Raw genomic sequence first — 26,672 nt, forward strand, 5'->3', positions numbered from 1 at the left:
ATAGCAGAAGAATAGCGAATAAACAAATTCTCTGCAATGCCGTCACACTAAATACCGAGTTAAGAAATTCCAGTGACACGTTTCCCTCGACAGAAATCCCTCAAGGGCGATTCAAGACCGCAAACTGGGGGAGATGGAATCGCCAATGAGATCAAAGCGTTAACACCTCCGGGTGTTCACGAGGTCTAGGAGAACGCAAAATGAATGAATCAGTTAGATCTCAGCGATGAGAAAGATAACGCACGAGTTCCGCGTCTCCTCAATACTCATATCTATCGAACTGCCTTCATCAATTTTGTGTCATTAATCGCGACAAGTCTGGGGTACAGAGGCCAGCGGCTATCGAAAACAAATCTAGTGAAAATATTGAAGCCCTCGTGTTTGATTTTCAGGTGCTCAAGCACTCTATTGGTAACGATAGCCGATAAGATTATTAAAGTAGTATGGATAAACTCCAGTTGAGTCTTGACTGTGACGAGAAAAAATGAACTCAATAAGACAAAACTAGTATATTATCTCATCAGGCGATAATAGTATATTATGTCATTAGGCGATAAAAGTATTTTATGGCACGCCGTGCAATAAGTCGAGTTTATCGCACGCTGCGCTTTGCGCAGCGTGCTTCAAACTCGACTTCTGCACGTTGTGGCATAAAATAGTATAGACCACTCGGGCATAAACTTCGTTTTCAACGAATGTGAAGTTTACAGGCCGAGCCGAAGGCCAGGTCTGTATTCACATTCGTCGAAAACGAAATTTGTGCCCTCGTACTCTAATGTACTAATCTGGCGAATGTGATTATAATCCTCGCCTTCGGCTCGGATTATAAAACCACAAGTGCGTAAAGTTCCACTTTTTCACACGCACGTTAAAATATCCTATTTTTTGTGGTACCTGCCGAGTTCACTGTTCGGAACGGTAATGGTGATAATGTGGTTGTTTTTGTGCACGAGTGCGTAAAGGTTAAGGGCGTGCGTAAAGTGAATTTCGAGTGCGTAAAGGGGACCCTGGTATCCCGAGCATTCACTTTACGCACGTCCTGCAGAAAACAACTGCTTTACGCACACTAAACCGTTTCGAAAGATGCACTTTTGAGGCAGGAATCACAAAAAAATAAGTGAAAAAACAATTTGATGACTCAATTTCTCACACTGTCAACAAAGTTATAATAGAATTCATGGGAAAAACTCTCAATGATGAAAATTTTTTTTATGTCATTAGGTCCGATAAACTCGCTTCGCTCGGTTAGATCGAGGTTTTCGGGCCCAACGCCATACAATAGCGTATATCACACGGCGATAAAAGCATTATCGCCTAAAAGCATTCGCCAGAAAAAGTGGAACTTTACGCACTACTAACACAATATACTATTTTTAAACAATAGTGTCTCGTTTGACTAGGGTGTTTCCAGATAAAAACAAATTATTTATGACAAAAGTTTGACACTGGCCATAATTATCATATTGGGCATAGAATTTTCATTTATTTTTCATCAATTGTGCGTAAAGTGAAATTTTACGCATGCTCCGCGAGCACAAAATCCCACTTTTCACACATTGTGATGAAAAATATCGTTCGATACTCATGGGAAAAGTGTGTTTTGGCTCGTGCAATTATACCACTCGCCTTCGGCTCGTGCTATAAACCTCCCGCGCGCCAAAAACACTTTTCCGCACTTGTATCGAAATATACTATTTCATCACTTGTGGGATTATATCACTCCCCTTCGGCTCGTGCTCGAAATCTCCCACGAACAACACTTTTCCGCACGTGTATCGAAATTTACTATTTTATGACTTGTGCGTAAAGTGGAATTTTACGCACGCTCCGCAAAATTTCATTTTCCAAACATTGTGATGAAATAGTATACTGTGTTACTAGTACGTAGAGTTCCACTTTTTCACACGCACGTGTAACACATCCTATTTTTTGTGGTACCTGCCAAGTTCAGTGTTCGGAACGGTAGTGGGGGTTGATGTGGTTGTTTTGTAGAAGGAATTGAGTGATTTAAAATTCCATTCGATTCATTTTGCAAAAAAAACTTCGGATGCATATTTTTCTGGATTTTTTGTAATTTACTCTTTGGTTGAGCTTTCTGTGATGGAAATATCCACCGAAGTATTTTTTTTTCAATTTCTTATCGAAAATTAGGATTTTTTCGATTTTTTCAACTCGCAAAAACTCTACTAGTCCACAATTTTGGATATTTTTCAACGAATTTTTTTTCATGGATTCGATATGACCTTCCGCAAAAGTAGTTGAAATTATTCAGTTCGTTTTGTTGAATAAAAAATGAATGTCATTGAAAAATGAAAATTTCATGCTGTTTCGTGCCTAAATTTTTTTTACATAAGGAAGAAGTTTAAAAAAATTTGTCGAAATTTCTCATTAAATACTTATGGTACTTGTCAAAAGTGATGTGACCCCCACTTAATCATTATCAATGTTACTAGACTGCCGATTGAGCATCAACTCAACCGGAATATTCCTATTTATGTTAACTTTCGTTTAGAATTTATTCCAGATTTTAAACTTCAAAATTCAAGTTATGTTTATACTACTTTAAGTGATACATGTACCCACAGAGGATACGTTATCCACATTATATTGATTACCACGCGCGAAAAAATTTGATCGAAAAACCTATCGAATTCGCTAGAAAATTCTATTAGATTTCTAAGGAGCTTTCTATTAGTTTTTGGCAGTTTCTATTGAAACGTTCAATAGAATTTTTCTACAGAATTTCCTCGACTCGAATTTTCTAAGTTGTTTTGTTTGATTATTTTAATGAGAAAAAAAGAAAAATTTAATGAAAAAAAATTTGAGCCAAGCAAATTCTATAGAAAATATCTCCATAGAATCAGTTTTATAAGAAATCGAATTTCGTAGACTTTTTCTATAGAATATTGTCCATTGAACATTTCAATAGAAACGGCCACAAACTATACTTTCAATAGACTATAGTTTCAATAGACTATAGCCAACAAAATTCGATTTTTTATAAAATTTATTCTATTGACATACTTTCTATAGAATTTCCTCGGCTGAATTTTTTTTTCATTCTATTTTTCTTTTCTTCTCATTAAGAAAATCAAAGAAAAGAACTTAGAAAATAGTAGAAAGTTCAATAGAAATCCAATATAATTTTCTAGCGAATTCGCTAGTTTCTTCTAATAAATTTTTTCGTGCGTGACAGTTCCGATACATTTCAATCGTGATATTAAATAAAAATTGAATGGACAGTGGGAGAGAAAATAGAAGTTATAGTTTATGAGTCGGAGAGTGGAACGGATGTAGACACGTCAATCAGTTCTGGAGTGAGTGGATACAAATAGCGGCCCCGATTGGGTGATAATGACTGACTGATTGTGAGTTCGGTGCGCGTGCACTTGATTGTGAAGAAAACGAATATGAATAGTGACAGTGGAATTCAGAGAAGGAGATGAGGGGAAATTCCTCGGATGAAAACTAATGGTGATGAGCTAATTCAGTTATTGTAGTAGTGAAGTAGTAAAACCAGTTAATGGAATGTATTCAGAATATTCATGGGCGCAGGGATTACATCATAATCAAATTATCGATTCACGTTTTTTCATAAACAAGTTCGAAATTTTTTCATAGAAAAAATAAATCAAAAGAGTAGATCTGGAAGAGTTTATCTTGCTATAACAGGTATTTTATTGAGATATTTTTTTTAGTAATTCGTTGATATTAATTGTTCAAGTTTTGCTTTTCACCGAAAAATTTAAAAATGACAACCCGAAAAATTCAAGCTATGGAATTTTTTTAGAAATAATTCTAACGGAATTTCATATTATATAGAACGATTTGTTTATGTAAAACGCTCGTAATTTTCGAATATTGCTATTTTTGCTTGTAAATGCAATCTTTTGCAATCGTTCAAATTTAAGTTTTGGATTTTTGTGTTATATGAACTCAGTATGATCCAAACAGTTCAAAAATACAATTTTTATTAGTTGTCCATACGTGTGTGTGTAGTGTACGTATGTAACAAAGTTTTTCTTCACTTATTCGATAACGAATAAATGGAATTAAATCTTTTTTTTTTTCAAATGTAGGTATTGTTGAGCCCTATCAATGGTCATTAATTAAAATTTAATTCATCGATTAGTTTTTTTAATTTTCAATTTTTTTCGAAAATCGATTGAATGATGGCTTAAAAAAATTGTTTGGATGTCCTTTTGACCGAGTTTGAAGATGAAAGCGATAGCAATAATCGTTATTTTGATTTATTCGAAAATTTTCAAAAATTTGGTATTTTTTGAAAATGAGAATTCCGGGGAAATTTTTGAAAATCAGACTTGAAATGGATTCAATCATAGCTTAAAATGTTAGTTTTAATGCCATCAAGTCGCAGTTGAGAGATGATTACGATAGTTATATCAGTTGATTTGATTTTTATGATGATCGTTGAAAATTTCGAATTTTTCATGAATTTCCCAGAAAGTGAGCTTTCTGACGGTTTCTTCAAATGTGATATTTCAAATTCATTCAAGTATGTATAAATAAAAAAATTTCGAGGTAGAACCGTAAAAAAGACAATCGCTTATATAGAAGCAATTCCAAAGCAGCATTCCAATAACTTGAAAATCTGACAAAATTAGTTCAAAAGAAATCTTATTCAATCTAATAAAATTAAATAAACAATGAATTATACATGATAGAAGGAAGTAATGCGCAAAATAACCATTCGGATGCATATTGTTAATTTATTAGCAAAAATAACTATACTATATGCAATACAAGAGCAATTTTCTAGTTGTTTAATTATTTAATTAATCTTTCTCCAAAAGTAAACTTTCTAATTTTTTTTTAGATTTTTAGAATGTTTTCTAACGGTTCAATATCGAGATTCAAATTCAGACCTGCACTGATAGAAACGATTAGTTATTGTGAACGAATGGATTTGGTTGGAGACGAGGGTCTATTCGGTCCCACCAAATGTTCATTCGTTAATAGTTAACAAATGCACATTTGAGGAGCCTTGTTGACTCAATTTTCACTTTCCAAGTAAACCATTCGTTAACTATTAACGAATATTCATTTGTTCATCTTCAACTCTACCACTCGTTAATAGTTAACGTATCCCGTTTGGAATAAATGAATCAGTCTATCAGTGTGCACAGTTTAAATGATAAAATCATTGTAAAATGTCCGGAAACTTAGGGTCAAATGAAGCTCAAATGAAAGCTCTGATGCTCGACTACAAAACTAGAAAAGCATTTCACTGGAGAAAAAATAGCCACAATACTTGGATATCCTTACCCATTGCGGCGCGGAGTTCACGGGGAAGTATCGATGTGAGGAAAGTGGGGGGACCGTTTGGGTTTAGTGCACCGTAAGAAAAACACTACGGAGGTCGCGCACCACCACAAAAGGACGAAGAGTGGGGTACCGCGACGTACGGCAATCGGTTGAACTCATATTTATTTCATCTATTTCTCATAAATCCTCTATTAAAACTAAACAAACGATTTATATTTAATGCAAACAGAGGATCACGTTGAAATATTACGTTGCAATTATCATTTGATTATCTCCCACCATGAAAACCACTTAATCTCGCTCCGATAACGAAAACAGTATCAATTTGGACAATATTTCGGGGGCACGGGTGGATGAAATGCTGGGTTAATTGACCACATCAACTGTGTAGTAGTTGCTGTAGTATATCGCTTGAAATTTGATTCCATGTTTATAGTTTTGTGTTATGAATGTATTTGGAGTGAGTCGAAGTTTTATTGACCTGGTGACCAGACTGCTCACTCTGTTCTCCGGTTCAGGGGCTTGTGTTGCGAACGAGTTTATCGAGTGGAAAACAAGTATTTAATTACATTTTGCTGATACGAGTATGTAATCGTTATTTTATATTGAATTTGTAATGAGTATTATAATAACTACTTGAACCACGGTATGGGATACATAAGAATGAATTTGATGGAAAAATCTTACGAATTTGATAGAAATGTCTATCGAATTTTTATTGTGCTTTTATTGGAAATTCTATTAGTTTTTGGCCGATTTTATTGAAGAATTCCGCTGTTTTACGGCAATTTTTTTTTTAGAAGATTTTCAATAGAAATTATTGTATAAAAAAAATCGAGAAAATTTCATCTATACTTTTTTTCTATTGAGACATTTTTTGTAAGAATTCCTCGAGATAAATATTCCAAAACGTCGATTTCACTCTACTTTTCTTCCCTTTCAACTTCCAATAGCCCAAAAATGATATGAAGTAGGAATAATCAAAATCAATTTGATTATTAAAACTCTTGAGGAGATCCAAGTGCTTTGGCTATTTTTTCTCCAGTGAAATGTTTTGCTACTTTTGTAGTTGAACATCAGAACTATCATCTGAGCCTCATTTCACCCTAAGTTTCCGGACATTTTACAATGATTATATTATTTAAACATTGTAGGTCTGAATTTGAATTTCGATATTGAACAGTTGGAAAACATTTTAAAAATCAGGAAAAAAATTAGAAAGTTTACTTTTGGAGGAAGACTGTTGAAATAATTAAAAATTGCAATTTTTGAAAATTTCAAGCATTTTCTATGCAATTATTTATAAACCAAAAAAAATTTCAACTATAAAAATCATTTGTTTGGAATCGCAATAAATTTATTCACATTCAACATTTTACCAGAAATCGATTTCATGTAAAAAAAAATAGTTTCCGAAAGCTTAAACAATTTCAATTATTGTTATAAATTATTAATTTCAATTAATGTTAAAAAATAATAATAATACGATGCAAAATGTAATTTGAATGACATTGCATATTTATGATTAAAAAAAAATAATTCTCACTTAAGTTAATTGACAAATTTGATGATTGGAAATGATTAAATCTATAGTGTAGTCTGTACTAAACTGTAAAAGACACTACGAGCATTCTCTATAAATGATTTATTAACAATCAATTTTCTGCCATAAAAATCATTTGTTCGGGATCAAAACTAATTTATTCATATTCACAATTTTACGAGAAATCGATTGTCATGTCCAAAAAAATAGGGTTTCTGAAAGTTTAAACAATTTCAATTCTTGTTATTATTCATTAATTTCCATTAATGCATAAAAAAAATAATGATTTTGTGCAAAATGACGCTGAGTATTCACGATTTTTTTTCAAACTTTTCTCACACAATTTAATTGATAAATTTGATAATTACTAATAAAAAAAAATTTATGATTGGAAATGGTTGAATATGTAGTGTGGCCTGTACTAAACAGTAAAAGATACTACGAGCATTCTCTATAAATGATTTATCAACAATCAATTTTCCGCCATAAAAATCATTTGTTCGAGATCACACAAAATTTACTCATATTCACAATTTTACAAGAAATCGATTGTCATGTCCAAAAAAATAGGGTTTCTGAAAGTTTAAACAATTTCAATTCTTGTTATTATTCATTAATTTCCATTAATGCATAAAAAAAATAATGATTTTGTGCAAAATGACGCTGAGTATTCACGATTTTTTTTCAAACTTTTCTCACACAATTTAATTGATAAATTTGATAATTACTAATAAAAAAAAATTTATGATTGGAAATGGTTGAATATGTAGTGTGGCCTGTACTAAACAGTAAAAGATACTACGAGCATTCTCTATAAATGATTTATCAACAATCAATTTTCCGCCATAAAAATCATTTGTTCGAGATCACACAAAATTTACTCATATTCACAATTTTACAAGAAATCGATTGTCATGTCCAAAAAAATAGGGTTTCTGAAAGTTTAAACAATTTCAATTCTTGTTATTATTCATTAATTTCCATTAATGCATAAAAAAAATAATGATTTTGTGCAAAATGACGCTGAGTATTCACGATTTTTTTTCAAACTTTTCTCACACAATTTAATTGATAAATTTGATAATTACTAATAAAAAAAAATTTATGATTGGAAATGGTTGAATATATAGTGTGGCCTGTACTAAACTGTAAAAGATACTACGAGCATTCTCTATAAATGATTTATCAACAATCAATTTTCCGCCATAACAATCATTTGTTCGAGATCACACAAAATTTATTCATATTCACAATTTTACAAGAAATCGATTGCCATGTCAAAAAAAATAGGGTTTCCGAAAGATTAAACAATTTCAATTCTTTTTATCAATTATTAATTTCAATTAATGCTTTAACAAGCAATGGTAGTGGGCATATGACACCGAGCCCGTGACAGTGAGCATGTCATTGAGTGATTTTTTTATTTTTTTTATCGCCATCAATACATTGATGGTAGGCTTCCGAATGGCTAGAGCCAAATTTCAAGTTGATATCTCCATTTTTGCGGATGCTATAGTGCGAACAACGCTTTAAGGATAATCGGGCGAGGAGGAAATGTAGGAGGTGAGGCGGAGGGGTTTCTATTGTTTTCCTGCAGAAAACCAATCTCTGAAGAAAAAAATTTTTCCCATTTGGATTCAAAATTCAGGCAATATTAGGAACTATCTCCGGTTAAAAATTATTTTTGGAGCTAATCAAATTTATTTGTATCCGGTCCACGCATTGAATGGTTTTCAGATTGTTTTTTTTTAATAAATGAAAAAATATTAATCCATGCGAAAAAGTGGCAACATCGTCGGTAGTGTTTTTCTTTTTCACCAAGAGCTGGTACCACTGGCTCGAGGGAGCTCCAATCACAACGCTTCATCGCTCGCTCTCAAGAGACGTTTAAATTGACTGCGCTACCCCCACCCGATCGGTACTTGAGACGTTGCTGCTCGTTTGGGCTGCGTGCGCAGAAATTTCATTTTTCAGTACTTTTTTCGCTATTATTAATAAACTAGGGGGCTCCGCCCCCTGCTCTCTTTGCTGGCCAACCCCGGGGGGCTTCGCCCCCCCGCTCGCTTCGCTTATATATAAATATATATAAAATCACCCTATGACCTGTCAGGATTGGGTTGGCTTGAGTCACATCAGGTCACGTCAGGTCGGTTGGGGTCACGTCGGCTCGGGTCACGTCGGGTCGACTCGGATCACGTCAAGTCGGCCCCAGGACCACATCTGTGTCGCCCCAGGGCCGGTTCAGTGTCGCCCCAGGGCCACATCAGTGTCGCCCCAGGGCCGCATCTGTCGCTACAGGGCCGTTCAAGCGTCGCCTGAATTTTGAGCGTCGCCTGAATTTTTCGGCTTATTTTTTTTATTATATAGAGAGACAATGCTCCTAGGCGAGCATCTTTTTCACTCAAAAAATCATTGATCACATGTTCTAAATGTGTCTAAAGTTTCATGAGTTTGGCTGCTTTTTTTCCTTGAGTTTTGCATTTTTTTTTATAATTTCCATAAGATCACGGGTTAAATGACCACTTTTTTAAAAATTCCTAATAAATTAACCATGTTCCCCAGCAATCTGAAACTTTGCACACGCTTTTTCCATCATTTAAAGAATACGTAAAAAATTTAAAAAAATGACTGCTTTTTTTCTAACCGTCCGGGCTCCCCCGATTATCCTTAAAGTCCGAACGACAAAAATTGAAATATCTCTAAATTTTGTATAATTGGGTCCAGATATTTTGATTGGTCAAAATAGAGGACATCAAGACGAAAATTAGAAAAAAAAATTATAATTGGTTAACTCGCTATTGAGATATTCAAGGAAATTAGATTTACATATAAAGTTGAATATCTCAGAAACTAATTATCCGATTGAGACCATTTTCAGTACAAACCATTGTTACTACTAGAGACAACCCCACGCCAAATTTCAAATTGATATCTCCATTTTTGCGGATACTAGAGTGCGAACAACGATTTTACGTCAAAAAGAGAAAAATCGAAATATTTCGAAANCGAAAATTAGAAAAAAAAATTATAATTGGTTAACTCGCTATTGAGATATTCAAGGAAATTAGATTTACATATAAAGTTGAATATCTCAGAAACTAATTATCCGATTGAGACCATTTTCAGTACAAACCATTGTTACTACTAGAGACAACCCCACGCCAAATTTCAAATTGATATCTCCATTTTTGCGGATACTAGAGTGCGAACAACGATTTTACGTCAAAAAGAGAAAAATCGAAATATTTCGAAAACTTTCTATGAACGGGTATACATATTTTGATTGATTGCGATAAAGGGCATCAAGCCGAATATTTTGAAAAAAAAAAGAAATCGGTTGGGTAGTTTTCGAGATATTTAGGAAAAAGCGTAAAGAAACAAACGGCTATTTCTCAAAAACTAATTGACGGATCCAGCTGAATTTAGGCATGGAGTTAGTCACAAATGATTCCAATAAATTGACAAAATTTCAGAGTTTTAGAATAAATTTTCCCGTTTATTCGTTAATTAAAAAAAAAAGTGACCACCGAGTGGAAAAAGTGATCACCGAGTAAAAAAAGTGAGCACACACAGCATGGTGCCCAAACTTCGTATTTTTCCGTTTCAGACCATTCTGGATCGTTTCCAAGCAAAATTAGCGAAAGTGAAAATCGAACGAATGCAAAGCTTCCATTCGGAAGCAAAAAAATAATGATTTTGTGCAAAATGACGCTGAATATTCATGATTTTTTTTTCAAATTTTTCTCACGCAATTTAATTGATAAATTTGATGATTACTAATAAAAAAAATTTGATGATTGGAAATGGTTGAATCTATAGTGTGGTCTGTACCAAACTGTAAAATATACGTGGATCTGGATATATCCTTAAACCCCTTGAGGGGTTAAAAAAATCACTGAAACTGTAATATGATAAAAATTTCCAAGAAGTGTACTGGAAATTTTAGCCAAAATTTTTTCACAATGTTCAAAAATCGATAGAAAACCCACAGATTTTTCAATAGGATTCCCTAACAAATCCATTTTTTCGCTCATTCATTATGATTCATCGCTTCGTAGTGCTGAATCGTCTGAATCAATTTCATTGAATGAGTTGACAATCTTTGAATTGGTTTATTGTTTATCCTAGGCAGTGAGGGTCATCATTGGCCGCTGACCAAGCAGATGGCGGGCAGAATATCTATAGAAGATGTCAGAGAGCGCATGCAGGTGAGATTCCAATAGTTATCAGTGTTATAGACTAAATTATCACATTGCAAAAGCCAATATCTACACAGAGATAAATTCATGTGCCAAGTACGATAAACGAGTCACAATTCGCACACTTGGAAAAATTATCGTGTAGCACCAGAACAATTATGATGCCCTCAATAATTAAAAAACAAAAATAAAACGGATCAAGTAGATTTTGCCTATTGATCAGTTTTTAATAAATATCTCGGAATCTACGGCAAATAGCAACATTTTTGTTGGAACCTTTTTTGGAGAGCAAATTAAGCGCTGCGAAAATGGTTATTATGGAAATTTCGTTATCTCCCTTAGATTTGGAGATATTCTTCGAAAACTCAGCTAAGCGTTAAGTCAACTGAAATCTTTTTAATGCTTCGCTACTGACTTAGGCTTCGGCGTTGCCAACCTCACTCTATATTAGCTGGGCGCGTTTAGCGAGTTTCCGGCAACGTCGCGTAACAGGCAATTCCATTTAAGGTACTTCCTCAGTGAGTTATACTTGGTGAAAATTTCGCAATGAACTGAAGACCTAAAATTTGAATCATATGTTGTTGAGCACATGTGAAAACGATTCCCAAAATTTCAAGTATTTTTTCCACGCGATTTTTTGAGATATGCATCGACAAAAACTTAAAAAAGACAAAAATTGAATGTTTGACGATGGATAGCTCAAAAATTCGCGTGGAAAAAATACTTGAAATTTTGAGAGTCGTTTTTACATGTCTTCAACAACATATGATCCAAATTTTAGGTCTTCAGTTCATTGCGAAATTTTTACCAAGTATAACTCACTGAGGAAATTCCTTAACATGAGAAAAAAAAATTTATCCGTTGGAAATAATTCGTTTTCTTTATGAGTTTCGGGAATGATCTTTTTATAAAAAACTAGTATTATTTTTTAGACATTTCAATTGAAAAGGTCAATTTTTTTCATATTTCTGCTTTTTCGATACAAAAAATTCATCAATTTTTTACATTTTTTTTTACATTTTTTAATCATTTGTTTCGATGAGTATCTCCAAATTATAGGGACATAATCAAATATATTGTAAGTACTTCCGTCCTGCGTTTTCTTCAGTTCACAAGAAAAATCCGTAGAAATAATTTCCCCTCAAATGTCGTGATCTCCAAAATTCGCCCTCAGTTCTGATATAAACAGACGGAGGTCGGTTATATCCGCAAATTAGATTAAAATTATTCTCGCGCGGCTTACAAATCCTTGCGTTCGAGAATAATTTTCTTATGGATACCTACCTTGAAGTGCTAGGCACATCCCCTGCGTCGTGACGTTACGCTATGTCGCGATTAGCTAATGAGGGTCTTTAGATATATAGAATAAATGAACAGAAAACTATGGGTTCCCCTTTGTTTAATTTATTTGACCCAATACAATTGACAAGTATAATAAGTTTTTCAACCCCTTGACTGAATACTGTGATTATTGTAAGTCGTTATCCTTCGGACTTTGCTTAAGGAATTGGCCTTAATACCGTAAAGGATTTTGACGTTAAACGACTCGATCGCCGCGTGAGAGCTTCTACTATTTTCGATAATTTTTGCTGAGAAGTAGTCGATGATATTATTTTGGAACTATTAATGATAATTTCGAGCTCACCCTTATTTAGATCTTTGCGGTAATTAGACGTAAGCTTGAATGACGGAACGCGAGCCGTCGGATGTAAGTGCACTGGTATCCGTGATCCAGAGATTGTCCTTTTCANTATTGTAAGTCGTTATCCTTCGGACTTTGCTTAAGGAATTGGCCTTAATACTGTAGAGGATTTTGACGTTAAACGACTTGATACGCCGCGTGAGAGCTTCTACTATTTTCGATAATTTTTGCTGAGAAGTAGTCGATGATATTATTTTGGAACTATTAATGATAATTTCGAGCTCGCCCTTATTTAGATCTTTGCGATAATTAGACGTAAGCTTGAATGACGGAACGCGAGCCGTCGGATGTAAGTGCACTGGTATCCGTGATCCAGAGATTGTCCTTTTCAAATGTGTATGAAGATGAGAAGATTTAGTAGAAGTCACTTTGTTTCGTTCGATAACTGATTTTATTCACTATAGTAATTTTGATTGATAAATTTAAAGTTTGAGTCCAATCAGTGACACAAGTGTATGACACGCTCTATCCCACGACTACGAAGGTGGGCGTACTTGTCACGTATGAGTTAATTTTACTGCGAAAATCACTTGTGATCCCTCCACACAGTTTACCGATCGGTTTGCAATCCCAAGACTAAGGGGTAACGAGCTCGGCTTCAAGGTAGTAAAAAGGAATAACGCAGGAGCCAAAGGTTATGATTTTCCGTTGTTAGTTAAACGGTGACTGAATGCAAATCCGGTGTTCCCATGTCGCGAAGCGCCCGTAGGAGATGCTTAGGTCAGCATCCTCGAACACACGTGCAAATGGGTGAGCCGATTTAGAGGGTGTGAGTATAAGAATGCGCTTACGCTCATCCTTATCACTCACGTCATCCAGTGGACGATGGCTAACTCAACGTTTTGCTCCCTTTCGATGCAACGTTGAAGTTTAATAAAATAATAAAATTTTCGTATATAACAGTTCAAATTGATTAAATTTTTCAAGGCAGTGATTCTTATATTTTCTTTTCTAACTCAAGTGAATACGTTTCTCAAATAAATTCAATGGATTATTCTGTTACAGAAGCTACAACAAGATGTCTTAGATCAAGTTGGTGATCGACTGAATGACATGGTCACAGAAGTCATAGAAGGAATAGAAAACATCGCGCACTCCGGAACTGTACCCAGCAGTGCACTAGAAAAATTGTACAATGACAAAAAGTATGGATTGTTTTTTTCTAGGTGCCTAAACACGTTCCTAAGTATCTTAATTCATGTTTGAAATTCAGACAAATTTTCATTCTATTCAGCCCTTTTTTATTGTCTGAAAAATGTCTAGAAAAGGTGTGTGAAATTCACACATTCGTTTTTGCTGTGTTAAAAATTGCTAACAAGTATAATTTCTAGGAAAATTTCAAGGAATTCCGTTATTAAAAATTCATAATTCCATGAAAAATCTGTGGGAGCTGTAAATTTCAGTTCAATTATTCCAGGGAAATTGATGGAAAATCAGGATAATTCAGAGAAATAATTCTTGGAATTCAAAGAATTGTAAAGAAATTTTATGAAAATTCAAGGAAATTTGACAGTGAATATTCATTTTCACTGGAAAATTCATGTAAATTCTGAAATTCCCGTCTTCCCGCATTTTCAGAGATAATGCGGAATTCCATTGACTTTTTTCCCTTAAGGATATCCAAGTACTTTGGCTATTTTTTCTCCAGTGAAATCCTTTTCTAGTTTGGTACTCGAACCTCAGAGCTTTCATTTGCAGCCCATTTGACCCTAAGTTTCCGGACATTTTACAATGATTTTATTATTTAAACTTTGCAGGTCGGAATTTGAATCTCAATATATGGAATCGTTAAAAAACATTTTAAAAATCTGAAAAAGAATTAGAAAGTTCACCTTTTCGAGGAAGATTGATGAAATGATTAAAGAAAAAATTGAAAATGACAATTGAAATGCATAAATAAAAATCATTTGTTCCCAATCGTAACAAATTTATTCATATTCATAATTTTACCAAAAATCGATTTTATGCTTAAAAAAATAGGGTTTCCGCAAGTTTAAACAATTTCAATCATTTATTTATAAACAACAAATGTGTAAAAATAATAATTCTGTGCAGAATGTAATTGGAATGACGCTGAATATTCATGATTTTTGTAAATTTTTCCAAACACAATTCAATTCACAAATTTGATTATTGAAAATGGTGCGTTGAGTTTATGGCGTGGTCTGTATCAAACTGTAAAAGATACTTGGATATACTCAAATCGAATTCAATGTCTTTTTCCGAAAAATTCAGCCAAATTTTGTTAACCGTGTGCTTCCATCTGGAAGTAAAAATCACACGGAGAGAAATTTTCTACAAAAATTCTAATAATATGAGTACTGGAAAAAATCACAATCCACCGGCTGTGAAAAATTCTAGTGCTGGTAAGGTAAAATTTCTTGATATTTCTGGTAAAATTTCTGGGGATTTCTGGAAAATTTTCACGCAACTACGGGAAAAAATTTACGTTTTCCCCATTAAATGGAATTTTTTCCTGTCCGTCACTTTGTGCCACTTTTCCCGTGCTGGCACTAGAATTTTTCTAAAACATTTCTCTTTGTACACCCAAATAATTATGCACTCACCTCCATCCTTTCAGAGAATTAGGTGGCGGTGGAAAGCTCCCAGAGAAGGACTTCCGGATTCGAAATTCAGTCCTAACAGACGTGTTCAATGACGTGAAACACGTGCGACCGATCTACAACGTTTGGTTAATGATACTGCTATCACTACTGTTACATACAATTTCAAACGATCTCATCGAGAAGGGAAAAGTGAATTTGGGATTTGTCACGATAGCCGCTGGCTTAGCAAAATTCCCCGATGTCATCAGGCTTTGGAGTCTGATGTTCACATCCTCGCTCTCCGTTTATGCATTTCACAGCTTCTGGGCGCGTCAGCGGTTGAAGTTCCAACCGAAATCACCACTCGTGAGAGTTTGGGACTACACGTGGCTATTAATTTTCCTTATATACCAGCTGGCCTTCTTATACCTACCTGCAAGGGCAGTCCTTGCGGCGGAACTTCCACCCCCATCTACGCTGATCGTTGTCATGGAGCAGGTACGAATGATCATGAAAATCCATGCTTTTGTGAGGAGCACGAGCCCTACGGTGATTTCTTACAAACCACATACAGAGGGGAGAGAATTGGATTTTCCAGGGTTTTCAAAATTTCTGTACTTCATGTTTGCACCGACACTCATTTATCGAGACAGCTATCCAAGGTACATGTGAAGGGTCAATTATTATAATTTTTTAAATTCAATTTGATAAGTAAAAGAGGTGTACGCGTACGAAAAAATTTCATGGAAAAACAGCAAATTCGCTATAGAAAGCTCGATTGGATTTCTATTCGTTTTTGGCCAATTGTATTGAAATGTTCAATAGAAAAAGTCAATAGAATTCGATTTTTCTATGCAACTTATTCTATTAAGATATTTTCTATGCAATTTCCCCGGCTCAAATTTTCAAATTTCTTTTGTTTGATTTTCTTGGTGAAAAGAAACGAAAAATAAAATGAAAAAAGCTTAAAAAATTTGAGTCGAGGATATTTTGTAGAAAATATCTCAATGGAATAGGTTGTATAGAAAAACAGAACTCAATTGACTTACCTCTATATTATGAAAATCCAAATCGACTTTTGGTGATAAAAATTTGGTACTCGAAATGAAGACTCAGAAATTAAAGGTCACAAGGGTCATGAGGATCAGAATGCGGGTTATGAGAGTCAAAAAAGGGTCATGAGCATTAGAAAAAGGGCCACAAGCGTCAGAATAAAAGTCATGGGGGCAGAATAAGGGTCACGAGGCTCAGAATACGGGTCCAAATAAGAACCACAAGAGTTAGATTAAGGGTTATATAGGTCAGATTAAAGGCCACAAAATTAAGGGCCACAAGGGTCAGATTAAGGATCTAAATAAGTGTCACAAGGATCAGATTAAGTGTCACAAGGGTCAGAGTAAGGGTCCAAATAAGGGACATGGGGGTCAAAAATCAAGGGTCAGAAACTAAGGGTCACCAGGGTTACAATCAGGTTCACAAGGGTTATAATGAGGGTCAGATTAACCCCTCAAGGACGGGGTCCATATACATATATGGACCAGTCTGTCCTGTGGGCCGGGGTCTCTATGCTATACAGTCTATAGTGTAGAGACTTTATACACATGTTTGCCATCTACCGCCCGGCCGTAGAGACAGTTTTATTGCGAAATGCTCCGTAGTTGAGGGATTAAGGATCCAAATGAGGGTCAGAAACTAAGGATCCAAGAGTCAAAATAAGGGTCTCAATATCTCTCTATATTGTAAAAATCCAAATCGACTTTTGGTCATGAAAATTTGGTGCTTGAACTTAAAACTCTAAAATTAAGGGTCAAAATAAGGGTCGAGACGGGTATAATGAGCGTCGGATTAAGGGTCACAAGGGTCAGAATAAGGATCATGGGGGTCATATAGGGGTTGGCGAGCGAGTAGAAGGCATAGCCCCCCAGTTCTATAGAATATTTTCTACTGAACATTTCAATAGAAATCGAGAAGAATTGTCTACCGAAATCGGTAGGTTTTTCTGTTAAATTTTTCCATTCCGATTTCAACTAATCACAGTGCAGCATTCGGGGTCATGTGACACCTTCAAATCAGTTTTATTTTGATAATTCACCCGGCCATGGACTATTTCTCAATCGTCTAACCATTGCTCTACGAAGGTCCGTCAAGTTGGCAGTCCTAGGTGCTCCAATCGGGACCAAAATATATGCAAAATTAGGCGCTATTTAGGCGCTTTTTTGGTGCTCAATTTTTTTTTCGTGCTCTAATAGAATTTCTAAAAATTGCGTTTTTTAAATATGAGCATCAAGTTAGCAAGAAAAATGGGGGAAAAAACGATTTAAAAAATCAAACCTAGGGGATAATAAGGCGCTTTTTACGTGCTTTCGGATACTGGAGAGAAAACTCCACAGAAATGTTTTTTTTTTACAAAAACGGAACGGTTTGAAAGGAACCAATGTAGATGAAAGAAGTGTAGGGGGGATAGGCACATGGGTACGGTGAATTCCCCAAATTAGGTGCTATTCAGTGAGACAAACCAAAATTTTGGTGCTCCACGCGTAGTCAAAATTTCGGAGGCTCAGTCGTGTCAAGAGGCAGGGTCATTGGACATGACTCCAGGAGTCTCAGGGTGGTAGAAACGCTTGGAGACATTAAGTGCTCCCGAAGGTTTAATGGTGGCTTAGTTGAGTCAAGAGACAAAATCATTGGGCACGTTTTCAGCAGTCTCGGAATGGTGGACATGCTTGGAGACATTAGGCGCTCACGAATGAAGACAATTTGAAATTTGGTGCTCCGCCTCTGGACCGAGATCCAGTGGAAGCTCAGTCACGTCATAAGGCAGTCATTGGGTATGAAATCTCGGTCCAGAGACGGCGCACCAAATTTCAAATTGTCTTCATTCGTGACCGCCTAATGTCTTCAAGCATGTCCACCATTCCGAGACTGCTGGAGAGATACCCAATGACATTGTCTTATGACGTGACTGAGCTTCCACTGGATCTCGGTCCAGAGGCAGAGCACCAAATTTCAAATTGTCGTCATTCGTGAGCGCCTAATTTCTCCAAGCATGTCCACCATTCCGAGACTGCTGGAGACATACTCAATGACATTGTCTTGTGACGTGACTGAGCTTCCACTGGATCTCGGTCCAGAGGCAGAGCACCAAATTTCAAATTGTCGTCATTCGTGAGCGCCTAATTTCTCCAAGCATGTCCACCATTCCGAGACTGCTGGAGACATACTCAATGACATTGTCTTGTGACGTGACTGAGCTTCCACTGGATCTCGGTCCAGAGGCGCAGCACCAAATTTCAAATTGTCTTCATTCGTGAGCGCCTAATGTCTACAAGCATGTACACCATTCTGAAACTGCTGAAAACGTGCCCAATGATTTTGTCTCTTGACTCAACTAAGCCACCATTAAACCTTGGACTATGGATGAAGCACCAAATTAAAAATTGCCTCCACTTGGGAGCGCTTAATGTCTCCAAGCGTTTCTACCACCCTGAGACTTCTGGAGTCATGTCCAACGACCCTGCCTCTTGACACGACTGAGCCTCTGAAAAACTTGACTACACGTGGAGCACCAAAATTTTGGTTTATCTCACTGAATAGCACCTAATTTGAGGAATTCCCCGTACCCATATGCCTATCCCCCCTACACTTCTTTCATTCACATTGGTTCCTTTCAAACCGTTCCGATTTGTAAAAAAAAAAAAAATTTCTGGAGGTTTTTCCCCAGTATCCGAAAGCACGTAAAAAGCGCCTTATTATCCCCTAGGTTTGATTTTTTTTTATCATTTTTTCCTCACTTTTCTCGCTAACTTGATGTTCATATTTAAATAACGCAATTTTTAGAAATTCTATTAGAGCACGAAAAAAAAATTGGGCATCAAAAAAGCGCCCAAATAGCCTCTAATTTTGCATATATTTTGGTCCCGATTGGAGCACATAGGACTGCCAACTTGACCTGCTCTACGATTTTTTTAGAACGAGAACAATCAGCTGGCGTTTCGTAGTTTGGCACTTCCTGGAAGTCGGCTTCGTGATATTCTTCGTTGCATTCTTATGCGAGAGATTCATCTTCCCGACGTACAAGAACTTCGGGGTTGAACCAGTCACATTGAGCAATGTGTTACCGAAAATATGCAGTTCAGTTCTTCCTGGACTGGGACTGTATCTCAGTGGATTCTACTGTCTTCTACATGCGTGGATGAATGCTTGGGCTGAACTACTGAAGTTTGGAGATCGAATGTATTATAAAGTAAGTTTCTAGACCTGGCGACGATGATTACTATCAATATGTGGTAGAACAATGATATGGCAAGACAAACCCCCTAAACTTGGGGATGTATTTTTAATAAACACATTCCAAAATATTTCATAGAAAAGCTTGTCAACATTTGATAGAACATTCTATTCGCCTTTCATTGATTCCATAAAAAAAGACTGAGATTTGTGTGAGGTCACATTCGTCGAAAATCCCTATGGCACTAGGCACGAACGATATTTTTCCGTAGTGACTTTCATTTTTGCCAGTTCGGGAAAGGGTCAATACCAATCCCTAAACTGGGAAATAATATATTTCGATAAGAGTGAGACGGAATTTTCACGATTGTGAAGTTGGAGGCCCGAGAGGAAGCCGAGGGCTGTCAATCACACGCGCTGAAAATTCCCTTTCATATGTGTCGAACAATATTTTTCGACAGTCATGTTACGTTCAGCGAGTGGCCGAACTGTGCTTTTTTCGTTTACAAGTAAACGAAAAGTAAACTCGCTTCGCTCGGTTAAATCGCGGTTGTCGGGCCCAATGACAAAAAATACTGTTCGATACACGGCCGTGAAGAACTTTTCTACCTCATATGATTACAGAACTCCCCTTCGGCTCGTCCTGTAAACTCATATTCGCCGGAAAAGTTCCTCACGGCCTAGTTTCGAAATATATTATTTCCGCACGTGGTGAACGTAGCAGCAGTGTCAAAATACTATATTTTCCACCAAGGGAGGGAAAATAAAGGAGTCGTGCCCACATGCAGAATTACCACCCGAGCCGAAAGCGAGAGTGGTAAGCATGTGGGTAAGGGGCCTTTATGTTACCTCTCGTGGTGAGAACGTTATTTTTCCCGTTTCGCGGGAGGAAAATCTGCCTTTCCGCCCGCCGTGGTGAAAAAGTGTTTTTTGAGGTGTGTAGCGCGCGCGGAAGGCGAGTGTGCCATCCTCCCAAGGGTCAAAAAACACATTTTTATCGTGTTCAAGTTCCACTGAAATTTCAAGAAATCTTATCATTAAAAAGTCAAATATTCCATTGACTTTCTGTTCAAGTGCTCTGAAAATCACTAAAATACTTGATTCTTCAGTTCAATTATTCTGTCAAAATTCAGAAAAATCAGGAAAATTCGGAGAAAAATGGAAAATTCATGTCATTTTGTTTCTGGATACCGTGGACACTCCTTTATTCTCCCTTTCTTTAATTCGCGCTCTACTCTCCTCGAGGCCTGCTTCTCCTCAAAATCCTCCCTCCACTCCTCATTTATGGTTTATTCTCCTCTGTGATGTCATGCGCTGCGCCGTGCGTAGTGGGTCACAGAAAGTTATGTTCCTTTCCTCCCACTGCCACGATCCTCCCCACTATTCCCAGCTTTCCCTTCTCTAACTCCGCCTGAACGGGCAGAGTGGGAGTCTCTCCTTTACTTGCATTTCACATGAAATGGCTTCACGGACACCCCCCGAGCTGTGGGAATTACGGGGTAACAGAAGGCCATCGTTTTGTCGAAATTTTTAAACAAATTTCCCGTTCAAAATTATTAATATTTTTTTAACCCAAAGCACATTGATCTTCATCATCACCTCCTGGAGATTAATGTGCTTCCATTTTTTTTAATATCGATAACTTTCAGCAGAAAATTCGTTTAAAAATTTGGAAAATTAAAGGTATTCTGTTACCCCTTAAAGAGAACACACTGTATTCATGTTCCATTGAAAATTCAACCAAGTTGGGAAATTTCCATCTCACTCCCACAGAAAACCCATGAATTTCCTTGAATTCTACCTAGAACTTGAAATTTCATAACCATTTGTCCAATACATTCGGTTCAATGTCATCTCATCAAAATTACTATCATATTTTCCATGAAGTTTCAAAAAATTTCTAACCATGCTGCTTGTTTTACACATAAATTTGTACTTCATTCCAGTACGAATAATATTCTGAAGAAAAATAATTCTCCCATTTATTTTGTCCCTAGGACTGGTGGAATTCAGTATCCTACGGCAGCTTTTACCGCAATTGGAACGTAGTAATTCACGATTGGCTGTACACATACATCTACAAAGATTTTTACGAAATTGTCTTCCCGAGAAAGAAAGCGATTGCCATGTCCTCGGTGTTTTTCATATCTGCAGTGTTCCACGAGTACATCCTCAGCATTGCTTTTCACATGTTCTATCCAATGCTATTTGTGATTTTTCTCGCAACCGGATACCCCCTAGTGTGGCTGACGCAGAAAAGATCTCATTCCTTCGGCAATGTTTTCCTCTGGTTCTCACTTCTCTTTGGTAATGGACTGCTACTGAGCACATATTCCATGGAGTATTTCGCGAGGGTCAATTGTCCTGGATTCGGGGATGATTTTCTGGATATAATTCTACCGAGGAGTTGGATGTGTAACAGTACGAAGCTAGAGAGCCGATGAAGGCTAGTGGAATTGTCCGAAGAAAAGACATTGGAATCGATGGTCACTTCCTATTCAATTTCTATTGAAAATTCTATTCTTTTGCCGATTTCATTGAAAAATTCCACAGCTTTTTCGGATAAAAATGTTTAATAGAAAATATTTTACGGAAAAATCAATAGATTGGAGAATTTCTATAGGAATGAGTCTATCGAATTATTTTCTATAAGAATTCTTCAGCGTAAATTTTCCAAGTTTTTTTCACTCGGCATTGTTCTCCTTCTCGTTGAAAAATAAAGTACAAAAATTTGGAGAATTTGAGTCAAGTTCTTTGTATTGAAAATATCTTCATAGAAAGAGTTGCTTAAAGTATTCAAAATCTATTGACTTTTTTCTATGAAATACTTTTAAGGTGTTTCGTGCGAAAAAGGTGAATAATGACATTCATCTGAAATTCATATGGATTGTTTATAATCCCAATTGAATTGTCTATGAATTTTTATACAACTTTTGAGTTTTCCTTTTCACATTATTAAGGATTAAAGTCACTGCTTATACATGGATTCTTACGGAAATTTTTCTGTTTAGCATGAAACTATATTATCAGCTCAGATGATAACGCAGTTTCGTAGTAAACAGAAAAATTTCCGTAAGAGTCTATGTATAAGAAGTGACTTCAGTCGCTAATAAGTTGAAAAGAAAACCTATAAAAATTCTAGGAAAATTCATAGATAATTCAATTGTGATTATAAACATTCTATATGAATTCCGGATGAATGTAATTATTTACCTTTTTCGCACGAAACACCTTAATTCAATCTTTTCATTGAAAAAACAAAATGCTCAGAAAAGTCGTGGAATGTTGCTATAGAATTGGAGAAAATGAAATGAAATTTCCAGAAGAAGTTTAATAGAAATTCTAAATTGTGTTTCTGTTAAACATTCCCGCACATGGAACGTTGACGGTTATAGTGTTTCTGTGCTACTCCGATCGCGAAACTGAATAGAATATATCGAAAGTGCTCAAGATATTGTGGTTGTAATGCCCATGAATTTAAAAATCTACAAAAAATGCTTGTTTTTAAAACGAGAGGATATTTATGCACAAGTTGTAAAGAATTTTGAGAGAAACTCCGAGCGGAGTTTCTCCACAAAAATCTCATTCGAATAAACTGTACAGAAAAATAAAAATATAATGAATTCTTTCTATTGGAATTTCCATGAACAATCAAGAAGAATAATAGACTTTCGAATCGAATTCTCATGGAATTCATTGAGGTGATTTCGAAGGGTGAAACAAAATATTCGTGACTTTAAATTATGAGCAATCTAGGTAGTTAATATGAATTAAAATTTTTTTGGGGCACCTCATGTAATAATTGTGGGTGCTCAGATAGATGCACCGGATCATCCTTCCAGCTCCTTTCTTCAAGAAGTATATAATTTTAAAAGAACGCATGGTATTGCAATTTTTATAACAAGCCATACCAGCGTTTAGGGTTACCCAGGGTTCGCGATGTGGACGCAGTTGGTATGCGTACCCCAAAAAGCCAAAATAATAAAATTAATTTGACTAACAATAAGTCACATTCAATTAGTTTGACTGACAAGCAACACTAGGGAGGTGTTCCCCTCCGATTTTGATCAAACTCATATATGTTGTAGAGGACTCAAAACTAAAGGACATGTATTTTTTTTTATCGGATAATACGCGGCTTTAGGGGGGAGGGGGGGTCAGAAGGTGACCACCTTCGGGGGTGATCTTTCAATCCTAGATAAGGAGGGTGTTTTTACAAATGTTCATCACGGTAGTGAATAGCTTGTGAGAAGTTATAAAAATCACAATTGATAGTTCCTCCGGGGGTTGAAATTGGGGGGGGGGGTAAACTACCCCGTAAAAATTTTGTTTTTCAAAAAAAAATATATATATATTATTTTGATANGTTAACACCACATATAGTATAATGATGAATCACCTCATGGAACCATTACCTAGCTTTCCCAGACATAAAAATTATAAGATAAATAATACTATATGGAAAAATTCCGATTATTCGGCAAGTTTTTTTTGTATTTGTGGCTGCTTTTCCTTGGAATAACCACAACATGGCTGCACTTGGAGTAGAAGAAAATTCTATCCCAGTGGATCATTGTTTCTTTAATCTGTTATTGTTGTCATCATAATGCCAGATTCTGGAGGAATATAATCTTCACGTGCGGACAATTAGAATCAAAATTGAAAATTCTNGATTATTCGGCAAGTTTTTTTTGTATTTGTGGCTGCTTTTCCTTGGAATAACCACAACATGGCTGCACTTGGAGTAGAAGAAAATTCTATCCCAGTGGATCATTGTTTCTTTAATCTGTTATTGTTGTCATCATAATGCCAGATTCTGGAGGAATATAATCTTCACGTGCGGACTATTAGAATCAAAATTGAAAATTCTAATATTTGGAATCAGTGACTTATAAAAGAAATCAATGTTCTTACTTCATAACTTCGATGCCAAGATAAATGCGAAAAAAGGTATACTGTATTATTGCATAATCGTCCTGATGCAATCATTTCCATAAAATCCTGAGCCATATATTTTCTTAATAAAAAAAAATTATTTTAAAGGGGTAGTTCACCCCCCAAATTTCAACCCCCAGAGGAACTATTAATCGTGATTTTCATAATCACTCACAAGCTATTTATTACCTCGTTGGAATGAATAAATAACTTCACCACTGTAATGGGTGATATTCCCAAGAAGTCATTTTTTATATATCCCAGAAAATTTCATTTCTAGCGAAAATCCAAAAACACCTATTCTGCAATTTTCCATGTTCTTTCAAACGCAATTGGTTTTATAAAATTTTGAGATATAGTTTTTTTTTGAAAAACGAAATTTTTATAGGGGTAATTCACCCCCCACATTTCAACCCCCGGATGAACTATCAATTATGATTTTCATAATTCCTCACCAGCTATATATTATTTTGATAAAATGGATAAAAAACTTCACCACTGTGATGGGTGATATTTCCGAGAAATTATTTTTTTCACCCCAGAAAACTTCAGTTCCGGGGAAAATCCAAAAATGGGTATTCTGCATGTTTCCATGCTCTTCCAAATGCAATTGGTTTTATTAAATTATGAGCCATATTTATTTTTTGAAAAACAAAATTTTTACGGGGTAGTTTACCCCCCCAATTTCAACCCCCGGAGGAACTGTCAATTGTAATTTTTATAACTTCTTACAAGCTATTCATTACCGTGATGAACATTTGTAAAAACACCCTCCCTACAGGAGACATTCCGTGTCAACTCAGCCACCCTGAATTTTTTGGGTTCTAAGACTCCGGAATTAGTATGCTCACAGTCAAGTACTACATCAGTACATACTTCCCCTAAATTTTCGCTCCTGTAACATCAATTGTTTGTCTGCAACATATGAGAAAAGCTCAAATTTTCGAAAAATCATATCTTGCGAACAAATTGGCGAATTTAAATAAATAAAAAACGATTTTTTTCGTTTTTTCATGTACTTTTTGAATAAAAAAACGACAGTAGCACAACGACAAGGAAAAACCCATTTTTCGTGTTTTTCATTCTTTGAACATTAGTGTTATCCGAAGGCCAAACGAAAATGGAAAAACGAATGTCTTTGAGGAACGACCTTGGGGTTGATGGTTACATACAGTGAACAGTGGATATAAAACATGTGAGCGCAATAAAATCAACAGTTTCAAGTGGGGGTTTGAAAAAACTCGTGATTTCTCGGAGTTGAATTTCTATACAGCCCCTTGAATTTCCAAATAATGAACGTTTGATTAGTCCTCATCACACTCTCAAGTGGACAACATTTCACACGACTCAGTACAATATCGTTACCAGAAACTCCTCGACGGTTATTATCCTACGTTTATTCTCGATCAACTTGCAGCAAGGTATGTGATGTATGGTATGAGTCATTTTAATAGTAAACTTTTAAACTGATTTAATCGTTATAACTATTTTTCTCCCTATCAATGATCAATTCATTAATAAAAGTCATTCATTCTCATTCCATAAGATGCCGCATACCGAGAGATGTGCAAATCCAATGCGAGTCTCTGGGGAAAAAGGTCACACTGGTAAAAGCCTGCGTTGCATCCCGGTAATACTACGGCAGAAATTCCCATTTGTAATGTATTTGTATTGATGCTTTTGAATATTTCCGCCAAAAATCAACAAGGACACGTCATCACCCAATCACCGCCGTCCGTCTGTCTCCTCTGTGCACTGCACACCTAATATAATATACAGACAATAAAATACATTAATTAAGGCGACATTTAAGTAATTATTTATTATATCTCCCGATAATCGCCCTCTCTCAAACACTACATTGCCGACGAGGTAAATAATTTTGGAAAAATACAACTCAAAAGTGCAAAAAAATGGTAAAAATAAGTCAGCCGCATGTGAGTAAGGATAATGGAAGAGTTCAAGAAGGAGTTTGATGCTTGGAAAGCGGAAAGTGCCAAAAAAGAAAAAGAGAAGAAAACATTAATTGATACTCTTCAATCGAAAATTGCATTATTGGAGACATCAGCTCAATCAGGATCCAGAGCTACATCATCAGTAATTCCAGTAGGCTGTATTGGTTCACTTCAGGAATTTTCATTCAGACAAGATTGGGAATTATGGTTTGAAAGGCTGGAGCAGTATATTTTAGTTAATAATATTGAAGAATCAAAAAATGTAAGCATCTTTTTGAC

The 26,672-nt window shown here is 35.8% G+C and overlaps 1 protein-coding gene across 6 annotated transcripts; it reads left to right on the top strand.

Moving 5' to 3' along the window:
- Positions 1-230: 230 nt before the first annotated feature.
- LOC107042461 (sterol O-acyltransferase 1) lies at positions 231-22,046 on the top strand. Of its 6 annotated transcripts, none has more exons than XM_015263507.1 (7): positions 231-411; positions 3,244-3,474; positions 10,958-11,037; positions 13,736-13,896; positions 15,312-15,938; positions 19,246-19,519; positions 21,501-22,046. In XM_015263507.1, exons 2-7 carry the CDS (start codon positions 3,462-3,464, stop codon positions 21,945-21,947), a joined length of 1,602 nt encoding a protein of 533 aa, XP_015118993.1. In that variant the 5' UTR covers positions 231-411; positions 3,244-3,461; the 3' UTR covers positions 21,948-22,046. The 6 variants fall into 6 exon arrangements, with proteins under 6 accessions (XP_015118993.1, XP_015118994.1, XP_015118998.1 ...); XM_015263508.1 differs by having other exon boundaries at positions 13,736-13,860; XM_015263512.1 differs by lacking the exon at positions 3,244-3,474.
- Positions 22,047-26,672: the final 4,626 nt, after the last annotated feature.

The sequence above is a fragment of the Diachasma alloeum genome, unplaced genomic scaffold, assembly GCF_001412515.2.
Source record: "Diachasma alloeum isolate Michigan unplaced genomic scaffold, Dall2.0 Dall_scaffold_00472, whole genome shotgun sequence".
Lineage (NCBI taxonomy): Eukaryota > Metazoa > Arthropoda > Insecta > Hymenoptera > Braconidae > Diachasma > Diachasma alloeum.

Bases quoted from the DNA above. Each gene is read 5' to 3' on its own strand.
- LOC107042461 (XM_015263507.1), top strand. The intron at 11,038-13,735 runs GTGAGATTCCAA...ATTCTGTTACAG, and splicing joins ATGTCAGAGAGCGCATGCAG to AAGCTACAACAAGATGTCTT. The intron at 15,939-19,245 runs GTACATGTGAAG...CGATTTTTTTAG, and splicing joins TATCGAGACAGCTATCCAAG to AACGAGAACAATCAGCTGGC.